The sequence below is a fragment of the Octopus sinensis genome, unplaced genomic scaffold (genome assembly GCF_006345805.1).
Source record: "Octopus sinensis unplaced genomic scaffold, ASM634580v1 Contig17966, whole genome shotgun sequence".
In the NCBI taxonomy this organism is placed as follows: domain Eukaryota; kingdom Metazoa; phylum Mollusca; class Cephalopoda; order Octopoda; family Octopodidae; genus Octopus; species Octopus sinensis.
In genome coordinates this window covers 77,501-90,000 of record NW_021835460.1, presented here as the reverse complement: position 1 = coordinate 90,000, position 12,500 = coordinate 77,501, and the positions used below count along the sequence as shown (strand labels likewise).

At 37.6% G+C, this 12,500-nt stretch overlaps 1 protein-coding gene across 1 annotated transcript in view; it reads right to left on the bottom strand.

The window, feature by feature from the left end:
* Window positions 1-9,172: 9,172 nt before the first annotated feature.
* The window catches only part of LOC115231253 (cyclic nucleotide-gated cation channel alpha-3-like), a 45,665-nt gene continuing 42,337 nt past the window's right edge, over window positions 9,173-12,500 (bottom strand). The window contains exon 4 of the mRNA XM_036500006.1: window positions 9,173-11,313. Coding sequence (XP_036355899.1) covers window positions 9,920-11,313 — 1,394 coding nt within the window. The 3' untranslated portion in view covers window positions 9,173-9,919. The remainder of the gene's footprint in view (window positions 11,314-12,500) is intronic.

Genomic DNA, 12,500 nt, shown 5'->3' with positions numbered 1-12,500 from the left:
AGTGATGGCGACGTTATGCTTCCATTCATCTTCCCCCACGACTTTAGACTCAACACGGAAGCTTACATCATGTGCCTGGCGGAAGTAGTGCGGCCCTGGGTCAAGATGGTGGCTGCTGCAAGACCCTATGTCTGGCAACAAACCGATAGACAAAGAACTAGGCTTACAAAGAATAAGTCCTAGGAGCGATTTGTTCGACTAAAGGTAGTGCTCCAGCGTGGCCACAGTCAAATGACTGAAACAAGTAAAAGGATAAATGAATAAAAGAATAAAAGAATATATATCTACATATATATATACGTGTGTGTTTGCGTGCGATATAAATATACATAAGCATAATATAGTTATATAATATATTCATATACTAATACATATGCATAATATATAATATATATATTATATATAATATATTTATATACTTATTCATATGTATATATGTATGTATGCATGTATGTTCGATATAACATGTAATATATATATATATATATATATATATATATATACAAACACACTCATGTATATATATATATATATAATATATAATATATATATATATATATATATAATATATATAATATATATATATATATATATAAATATATATTCTATAGATGTATACATATATTTTCTTGCGCATACAGGTATGTATGTATTAATTCCAGAATATATAAAACTGTATCTGTGTAGTTAAAAAACACATGAAAATCAATATTTTTCACTCTCTGTAAAGGGGAATACTTAGCAGACGTTCAGAATACTAGCAGACATCCCAAATTGAACCAAAATATTGATAAGACAATGGAACAGGTGATGATGCATAAGTTGACTACTGTTCATTTTCGTCAACTATAGAAACGTGGGAATAAATCATTTTCGCATTGCTGAACATTACAATATCTTCATGTTATGTGGACGCCTCCAGACGATGAAATAGGCTAGCCCAATATGTAGATACAGAGGGAGAAGTCTAGACGTCGAGAACTTGAGAGAGAAGTAGTAGAGGAGTCGAGTCGAGTAGAAGGCATCTGAATGTGCGACATAACACTTCAGAGTTTGATTTTTGTGTGAAAGGAATGTTTCAGGAAACGCCAAGAAGACATTTTGAAGAAGTTGTGTTAATTATTTCAACTGATGGATGGAAGCACTCCGTCGGTTACGACGACGAGGGTTCCGGTTGATCCGAATCAACGGAACAGCCTGCTCGTGAAATTAACGTGTAAGTGGCTGAGCACTCCACAGACACGTGTACCCTTAACGTAGTTCTCGGGGATATTCAGCGTGACACAGAGAGTGACAAGGCCGGCCCTTTGAAATACAAGGTACAACAGAAACAGGAAGTAAGAGTGAGAGAAAGTTGTGGTGAAAGAGTACAGCAGGGATCACCACCATCCCCTACCGGAGCCTCGTGGAGCTTTAGGTGTTTTCGCTCAATAAACACTCACAACGCCCGGTCTGGGAATCGAAACCGCGATCCTATGACCGCGAGTCCGCTGCCCCAACCACTGGGCTATTGCGCCTCCACAATTATTTCAACTAGGAATGAATCGTATGAGGATTAACGTGGGAGCTAAATTAATATTAATTGGATCACCCCCACAAATTGAAACCGGTTAACAAATAAAGTTGTGACGTCTCGCCTCCACTTCTCAGAAAAGGATCTAAGAAACTGGCATAAAGTTAACTCCAAAAGGACCCCAGTTTCTTGAGAGCAAAATTGTGCGTAGTTTTTTTAGTTCAGGGCCCAGAGTATACAAAGATAAATGAAAAATGGCAAGATGTGGAAGAAAAAAAATTCGGAATATGAAATGGAATTTTAACATAGCACGAATCATTAGTGCTTTTTTTTTTTGTGAAGAGCTGTTGGTGCTCCAACAAATTTCTGGAGTATTTTGAAAATAACAAGAAATGAAATGGAAAAGAATTAATAATTTTTATTTTGTGAACCATAAACATGTGACGAATAATAATTCATCGTTTGTTGTATCTTTTATTTTTTTGCTCGTTTTCGTCTAGTTTCCCGTTTGCATTGCTTTCATCTAACTTTTTCCCCCTTGATGAGTTCAGTCTGTTCAATCCTTGATATATATATTATGTATATAGGCAAATCAAAAGTAGAAACAGAAATAAAAACAAAGAGAAAAAAAAAGTCAAAGGTCGTACACAATGAATGTATTAGGTTGGCTCTCAGTTTAAGAGGCAAAAATTGGGGAGGATATGACATTTGGAGCATGGCTCTTTGTCAAAGAGAGGGGAATAGAAAGGTCTGGAGAGAAGGAAAATAATTGTCCGAGAAAAACACGTGTGTAGTTACATGACTGACGTTTATATATATATATATATATATATATATATATATATATATATATATATAGTCAATAATAAAAGGGTAAAATTAATTAATCATTAATTAATAATTTTACCAAGTAGTGTTCAGTATGTAAAAAGACCATTTACGGTTTATTTAAAACATTACGTTATATAATTAGGGTTCAGTAAAATAATTTACTTTATCACTTTATATATATATATATATATATATACACATACATTCATACATACATGCATCTATATATATATATATATATATATATTATATATATATATATATATAATATATTATATACAAACATTCATACATACATGCATAATATATATATATATATATATATATATATATATATATATATATTTATAAACTCTTCGCCTCAGAACTAAATTGAATATACTTCGCTGAAGAGGTCTAATAACTTCAACACATACTTCATTTGCATGCTGGGTTTTAAAATTGCATCGCATCTAATCTGATCTGCCTTGTGTATTTTTCGCAAAAATATTTCAGAAATTAATCCTTTTATATTTCATATGGTTGTTTTTCTGTTATAAAAACATTTCAAACACGTTTCTTGGATAACCACAGTTTAGTCGAAATTTTCCAACTTCCTGTGTTATATAAATGAAACACTGCTTACGTGCTAGAAGATAATCCTGTAAGGCAATGAATGACGAACAGCATATCCGAGAATAAAATTATTACGGAAGCGGTAACGATTGTGATATAAATATTGCATGAGGTGCATTTAGATGTTCGGACGAAGATGCAGAGAAGATAAAAAAAACAAAAACATGGCGTGAGATGAACCATATACCTACCGCTTGCCAACATACCTTGATATCAACTGCACTAAATATGTTGTGTGAATTTCATCAGACACGCAAATACACAAGAATGCTTTACACAAACACACACACACACACTCAAATACGTAGATACATACACATATATATAAATGTAAGCGTCACAAAAAAAAAAAAACATGAAGCAGCTTCCATTTGGTGAACAGAAATCAATTCATTTTAAAAGTACAGCGTTTATTTATTATGAATATTGGTTAACCTGTTTCCGTTAGCAGCTTGTTTTGTTGTGTCAGCACAAAAAGATCTCTGAGCATAACGGTGTTTACATAAAAAAAGACAGTCAGCTAGTTGTAAGAGCAGAATTGAAATATGCATGTGTGGTGTGTGTGAATGTGTGTGTGTGTGTGTGTGTGTCTAATCTCGAAATTCTATGCCCTTCAGTAGCTCCTGTCGTATCTTCAACAAAAACGAAAATACTCTGCTCCACATGCATACAATACAAACATATATGCCATAGGTATATATATATATATATATATGTATGTATATCTATCTATCTGCATATCTATCTATCTATCTATCTATCTATCTATCTATCTATCTATCTATCTATCTATCTATCTATCTATCTATATAATCTATCTTTATCTATCTTTATCTATCTATCTATGCATAAATATACATACATATACACAGACACAGACAGACAATCAGACATGCGCCCTCGCACACACACACACACACACACACACACACACACACACACACACACACACACACACACACACACACAAGTTGACAAGCTGGCAGAATCGTTAGCACACCGGACAAAATGTTTTGCGGCATTTCGCTTATCTTTACGAACTGAGTTCTAATTCCGCCGACGTCGATCTTGCCTTTCATCCTTTCGGATGTACGTATGAATGTATAAATGTGTGTATGTATGTATGTATGTATGTATGTATGTATGTATGTATGTATGTATGTATGTATGCATATAGGTACTTACGTATATGTATATATATATAACGGGCAGGTTTACGAAAATAAACAAAAGACGAAGACAGGTGGAGTACAAACAAACAAATGTATTAGTATGGCGCTCAGGAATAGAAATAAAACAAGTCTTTTACGTTTCGAGTCTACGCTCTTCGACAGAAAGATACACAGAAAAGAAACAAGGAGAGAAACAAGGAGAGAAAAAACAATTGTGTGTAGGGGCTAACGATCCAAAATGGCATATATATATATATATATATACATATACGTATATGTATGTGCGTGTATATGCTTGTGTCTGTATTCCCTCCTCCAAAATCGCTTGACAACGGACGTTTTATATATTTTAATATTTTTACTCCCGAAAGAAAAACTCAACCTCCTCCCCCACATTTTTAAAAATCGTTTACTTGTTTCAGTCATTTGACTGTGGCCTTGCTGGGATACTATTGGGTTGTCCGGAAAGTTCGTGCCGATTTTTAAAGGAAAGAAAATGGTCAATAAATACTTGTCATTACATTTTTCATAATCCAAATATGAACCATTTTGTTGTACAGTGTGTCTCCATCTTTCCTTTAACTTGAAAATACCCTCTTCCCAGAATTGAGGTGGTTTCATGGCAAACAATTCATCAAGGTATCTTTTTACGTCATCCAAGGAATTGAAATTTTTACCATTAAGACTATTCTGCAGAAACCTGAATAAATGGAAATCCGAAGGAGCAATATCTGATGCATATGGAAGGTGGGGTAACACATCCCAGCCGAGCTGCAGCAATTTTTGTCTAGTTCTCAAAGTATCAAGTGCCGAAAATGAACTTTCTTATCTTCATTTTAAAGGGTTACAGAATTAACACAAGTTATAGGAACATAAACCTTCTTCCATGAAAATATAGCTTAAAATGTGCTCTAAATGGAGGTGTAATCAAATCCTATTTTATGGACTCAACCATGTTCTAAAATAAGTCGAAAGATAAGCTACTATAAATCGGCACGAACTTTGCGGACAGCCTAATACTTTGAAGGTTTTTAGGTCGAACAAATCGTCTCCCTAGTACTTACTCTTTCTGTCTCTTTTGCCGAAGTGCTACTTTACGGGGACGTAAACACACCAACACCGGTTTTCAAGCGGTGGTGGGGGATAAACACACACACACGCACGCACACACACACACACACACACACACACACACACCACACACACACACACACAAACACACACACACATATATATATACACGTCGGACTTCTTTCAGTTTCCGTCTATCAAATCCATTCACAAAGCTACAATAGAGACTTTTCCAAGGTGCTATGTAGTGGGACCGAACCCAGAACCATGTGGTTGGGAAGCAAGCTTCTTACCACACAGCCATGCCTGCGCCTTTATGAACTTAAATGCATAGATAGATTTTCCCCAAAGTTCTTACCGGCCCTGTCAAGTTAAAACACATCACGCATGCGTAAAATAAAATTTATAATACGTTCGCCGCATTTCGAGACAGTAATATGATTAATTTGAAATTCCCTCCAAAATCGATTAATTAGGTTATTTATTTTTGCAATTTCTGTTATTAATCGGTAGATTAAGAATTTAATTAAATAATTAATTATACACTCGTATGTTGGAAATATCAAATTAAATGTGGATATTTTGTTGGTTCAAAGTACACTTGTTTCACACGAGAACAAAGAAAATCAATGCTTGGTAACAATTATCTGCTATGGAGCAGGGATTTAGCATTTAGAAACTTAATTTAATGCACTCTCAACCTATCTTTCCTTCTTTTCTTTCTTCCTTCCTTCCTTCCTTTCTTTCGTTCTCGTTCTCTCTCTTCTTCTCTCTCTAACTCTTCCTCTCCTACACCCATTTCTCTTGCGATCTATAAGTATCTTAATATTTCCTCTTGTATCACACACACACATATATGCACAAATAAATCTATGTAGAATATATACGGTCGCAATCTAATGACCGAAACAAGTAAAAGATAAAAAATATATATACAAATTTATATTTGGGTATATATATATATATATATATATATATATATATATTATATATATATATATATATATATATGGTGGCGGATTCCCTTTGCGGATCTATATCTAGCGTTAGAGCGTCCACATAGTGGACTCTCTCTTATTGTTTTGTATTAATAATTTTTACTGTATCCCAGTCTTTTATACACTAGGCCACTTGGTGTTTGAATTGATGTTACTAATTAATATTCAATTTTTTCACCCTTATTTTGACTATATATATATATATATATATATTATATATATATATATATATATATAGGCGTAGGAGTGGCTGTGTGGTAAATAGCTTCCTTACGAACCACATAGTCCCGGGTTCAGTCACACTGCATGGTACCTTGGGCAAGTGTCTTCTACTATAGCCTCGGGCTGACTAAAGCCTTGTGAGTGGATTTGGTAGACAGAAACCGAAAGAAGCCCGTCGTATATATGTATATATATATATGTATGTGTGTTTGTTTGTGTGTCTGTGTTTGTCCCCCCCCCCACCAACATCGCTTGACAACCGATGCTGGTGTGTTTACGTCCCCGTAACATTAGCGGTTCGTCAAAAGAGACCGATAGAATAAGTACTAGGCGTACAAAGAATAAGTCCTGGGGTCGATTTGCTCGAATAAAAAAAGGCGATGCTCCAGCATGGCCACAGTCAAATGACTGGAACAAGTAAAAGAGTAGAAGAGAAAAGAGAGAATATATACATGCATATATGCGCGAGCACACACACACACACACACACATGAGAGGGTGCTGAGAATTTCCTGGCTTTGAGGGTATTGCGAAAGGCCTGGATAGAAGCCCAAACTTCAAAGTTCTTTCACAGGGCTTAGAAAAACTAAAGGACCGCTGTGATAAGTGTGTGAATCTGAGAAGGGAATATGTTGAATAAAACCACAATTGACTGATCCTCCTGTATTTTCTTTTACCCAAAACCTGGAACTTTTCAACACCTCTTTGTATACACACACACACACACACACACACACACACACACACACACACACCACATGATAGTGCTGGACAGGTTTTAGGTCCATCAGGGTCATAGTTACATTGAAGACCTATTATTCTAGATGCAACTTCGATGTCTCCGAGACGAAACATGCTACAACCTTAAAAAAAAAGTTGTATAATGACAGTCTACCTTGATATGCGTCGAGTAGTGTTTTCTTTTTCATATATTTACAAGTATTTTAGCTGTAAGGCTACTACTACTACTACTACTACTACTACTACTACTACTACTACTACTACTACTACTACTACTACAACTACTAGCATTGCTTGACAACCGATGCTGGTGTGTTTACGTCCCCGTAACTTAGCGGTTCGGCAAAAGAGACCGATAGAATAAGTACTGGGATTACAAAGAATAAGTCCCGGGGTCGATTTGCTCGACTGAAGGCGGTGCTCTAGCATGGCCGCAGTCAAATGACTGAAACAAGTAAAAGAGTAAAGAGAGTATATATATATATATATATATATGCATATATACATGCGTACTCTCACTCTTTACTCTTTTACTTGTTTCAGTCATGTGGCCATGCTAGAGCACCGCCTTTAGTCGAGCAAATCAACCCCAGGTAAGACTGACAAGGTGATCAAATCATCCAGATCGAATTATCAAAGACTGGAATAGAAATGTCTGTACTCTGAGAGAAATCTCGATCCGTGTTGACCAAAAGGACATGAATACGAACCATCATTGTGTAAAGATCTTGAAACTGAGATGAGAAGGATGTAGGGCAGGAAAAAGTAGAATAACTGTAATAATTGAAACACTAGTTATAATGATAACCTTTTCTTTATTGGCCAAAAGGGCCGAACACAAGACAAATAGGAACGATACGAGACGAGGTACAAGTGGGATTAAGCACAATATTCGTGTTCAAAATAAATGACAATAACAACAAAATTTTAACAAATTCCCCCAAAAGGAGGGAGTTCCTCTCAGGGCCAACTAGGAACCCCACACATTCTGGTCACTCCGACCACCAAGGGCACTTCAGGCTAGCACCTCTCTTCTCTTCAACTCCTCCGGCCTACAGGCGCATGTTCAGAGTAGGCCCATTCATACAGGTCATCCTCGCCACGTTCACCCGCCTTTCAACGAAAAAAAAAATTGGGAAGCAGTTCTTCCCTCTCTACTTTCACTTTCCTTTTCGATGAGGGCTTGGTCGAAGAGGAAAGTATCTGATTTTTCAGTCCTTTCAATCTCGGCCACCACACCGTCTCCTTCGCTATAGCCATCAGGCAGTGGAAAACTGCCTTCTCTTCCCGACCATAAGAAGGTGACAGGGTAATCATTACGATGGACTCGGTTAATAACCGGATCCGTCCTGCATGCGTCAGCAGCTATCAGACAAAGCTCCACAAGTCAATAATGCAAATTGTTATAATAATACAAAGAAAAAACAACATACAAACCATTTCAAGGTTCACAACGTTACATACAACGTCCAAAAGTAATCCTGTTAGGTACATCCTACTTTCTACATAAAACACATTCAGTTTTATACCACAGTTTATATAGTACACTTTCTTATTTCTTTACTGCCCACAAGGGGCTACACACAGAGGGAACAAATAAGGACAGACAAACGGATTAAGTCGATTATATCGACCCTAGTGCGTAACTGGTACTTATTTAATCGACCCCGAAAGGATGAAAGGCAAAGTCGACCTCTGCGGAATTTGAACTCAGAACGTAACGGTAGACGAAATACCTATTTCTTTATTACCCACAAGGGGCTAAACACAGAGGGAACAAACAAGGACAGACATAGGTATGAAGTCGATTACATCGGCCCAGTTCGTAACTGGTACTTAATTTATCGACCCCGAAAGGATGAAAGGCAAAGTCGACCTCGGCAGAATTTGAACTCAGAGTGTAACAGCAGACGAAATACCGCTAAGCATTTCGCCCGGCGTGCTAACGATTCTGCCAGCTCGGCGCTTTACTGAGGCTAATAATATAATGGTAATAATAATACTAATAGTGATAATGATAATAGATTCTTTATTGTGTTAATAACAATGATCTGTTTATAATTATAATAATAAAAAAAATATTAGTAACAATAAAAGAGAGTTATGATGATCAGAACAATCTTGACCAAAATTATTATTATTATCGCCGCCAGTGTCACCATCGTCGGTGACACTGGTGATGCCGGCGATAAAAAGCAATAGTAACAGATGTCAATAGTTAATGTAACAGCCGGAGCAACAATAACGTAGAAAGTGATGTTGGCAATGAAGAAGATGGCGGCGATGGTGATGAGTGGTCGTGGCGGTGGCGGTGGTGGTGGTGGTGGTGGTGATGGTGGTGACGTCGACGGCGATGAAGATTGATGATGATGATGACGATGACGATGATGACGATGACGATGATGATGATGATGCATGTAGCTGCTGCTGCTGCTGTTTGCTGAAACGGTCGTTGATGCTGCTGCAGCTGATGTCTATGTGTCTTTGCTGCTGCTGCTGCTGTTGTTGTTGCTGCTGCTGTCTTTGCTGCTGCTGCTACTGTCGCTGCTGCTGTTACACACTTAATCCTGCAGTTGATGCTATTTATCACTGTTGCTGTTGCTGCTGCTGCTGCTGCTGCTTCTGCTGCTGCTCCTGTCGCCCGCTACCAACATGGCCGCAAGGTTTTTTTGCTTCACCATGTTGTTGTCTTTATTACGGAACTGTGGCTTTGAAAGAAGTTATAAGTGTTCGCTTGTAGCGTGTCTGTTTTATAGCTACGTCTCGGCATTGGACTGGTCGGAGACTTTCGACACGCTGTCGTCGTCTCGCGCTAATACTTTCTCTAATTTGGTTATCCGTTGTTTCAACTTCTGCTGTGTCGTGTTGAAGTCACACAACAAGCGGGCGAACCGTGTTTGTAACGTGTCTAAGCTAGTCTCCAGCCGTGTTACTACTTGAGAAGTACTTTCCTCATTTTCCTCTTGCTTCTTCAGCACTTCCTCGTCTAGAAGATTGTCTTTTAGCAACAGCTGCCTCCCCCGTTCAATTAGTTGTTTTTTAGCAGCAGGATACTCCGTCAGAGCATCCCATAAGTCATTTTTAGAGAGACAAAACAAGTCACTATATCCAATGCTTCGGACATTGGCCGTTCTGCGATTCCCAGTTTTATTTCCGGCAATATTTAAAATACTTACTTCTCCAAACACGCTTCCGTCAGTCAATGTAGCGTAGACGGTAATTCCATCATCGGCTACTACCTGCAATTGTCCTCTTTTGACGATGTACATCTCACGACCAATGTCGCCCTTCCTGCAGATGTAATCTCCGGGACTGAACACTTGCAACTTTAGTTTCAAAACTAGTTCAACAAGAAGACCGGGCTCGCAGTCTTGAAATATCCTTACTTGTTTCAGCGTGTCCAAATGGACATGAATGGCCATTTCGGCTTTTAGTTTGTCTGGCAGCGCCGACAGAACCTCTTCTTCATTCAGAGATTGTTTATTGGTCCATAGATAATCAAACCACTTGATCACACGTTGTTCAAGTTCTTTACTTACTTTACGAAACTCCATATATTGCTTAACGCCGTCCATCCTTTGCTGGAACTCGGCGCGCTGAGCGTTCATATTTGTTATCATGTTTCCCACATTACCAACAATGGTGGCAAAGATTAAAACACCGATTAAGAAGTCTACCACCACAAACAAATATTCTTCATCACGTTCGGGGACCGGTGTTTCCCCAATTGTAGTCAATGTTAAAGTAGACCAGTAAAAACTATAAATGTATTTTCGCGTTAGAGGTGCGAATTTCTTTTCTGAAATATTTGGATAAACCCAACCGTCTGCGCCGTAACCAATCGAATGGCTGATGGCAAAATAAGCGCAGGCATTCCAATGAATAATCACAAGAATGTACAGTACTAGTTTACAAATCCGGAACAAATTTGTGAAATTTGTACGGGTTTCTGTCCGATCGAAAAATTCCCAAAGTCTGGTAAAACGGAGTAAGCGATTAAACCGTAATTCCGGCACATTAATACCGGTTATGATATAGAAAAGATCAGTTGGTAAAATACTAGCAACATCGAAACGAAACGATTTGGATCTCAAGTAATTCAATCGCAATTTTTTGGTATCTCTAACCATCAATCCGTGCTCCAAGTAACCTGTGAAAGAAAGAAAGAAAAAGAACATATCAGTTTCAGGAATGAATAGGTTTTTAAGATGTAACGAAACGAATTTAAGATTTTGCTACCAAGTTAAATACACACACACACACATGGAGAATAAGAATGGATAAAATCTCACCTTTAATTGGTGATTACAACATACCTTATGGACAATAGTTGCTATTGTGCCAACATATTTTGATGCAGAAAAAGATATAGAATACTCTATATATGCTATATGCATATAGTATATGCTAATTCAAAGTTACAAAGGCAATCCAAAGTAGGCTTAATTCAAATATATATATATGTGTGTGTGTATGTTTGTGTGTGTGTGTTTGTGTGTATGTGTGTATGCATATGTATACGTAAATGGTATTATTTGGTATTTTTTGTTATACTTTTCCATGTCTTTTCTCCGCTTTCACGCCATTTTTTTCTATTATCTATAAGTTCCCATGTTGTTTCTCAAGCGCAACCCAATTGCAAAATCTAAGAATAACGTTTCAGTTTAAGGGTTGAATAATGCTGTAAAATACAAGTTTTCTACTAAACACAGTCCGCCTCTTCTGCTGCTATTGAATAAGAATTTTCTCTAATAGTCTTCATCTAATTTCGTAATTTGTGACTCTCTTTCAATGACTTATATGTACTTGTCCGGAGTTGTAACAGTCTGCTTCTCGTAGCTCCTGAACTAAACGGTGCGAACTATGGGAAGCAAAACGTTACAGCATTGGTCCAATACATATGACATTCGAAAGAAAAATTTACGCTTTTTCTGACAGAAGCCAATGATGTAAATTGATTAATTATAGGCGCAGGAGTGGCTGTGTGGTAAGTAGCTTGCTAACCAGCCACATGGTTCCGGGTTCAGTCCCACTGCATGGCACCTTGGGCAAGTGTCTTCTGCTATAGCCCCGGGCCGACCAATGCCTTGTGAGTGGATTTGGTAGACGGAAACTGAAAGAAGTCTGTCGTATAAATGTATAGATATATATGTGTGTGTATGTGTTTGTGTGTCTGTGTTTGTCCCCCTGGTGTGTTTACGTCCCCGTCACTTAGCGGTTCGGCAAAAGAGACCGATAGAATAAGTACTGGGCTTACAAAGAATAAGTCCCGGGGTCGATTTGCTCGACTAAAAGGCGGTGCTCCAGCATGGCCGCAGTCAAATGACTGAAACAAGT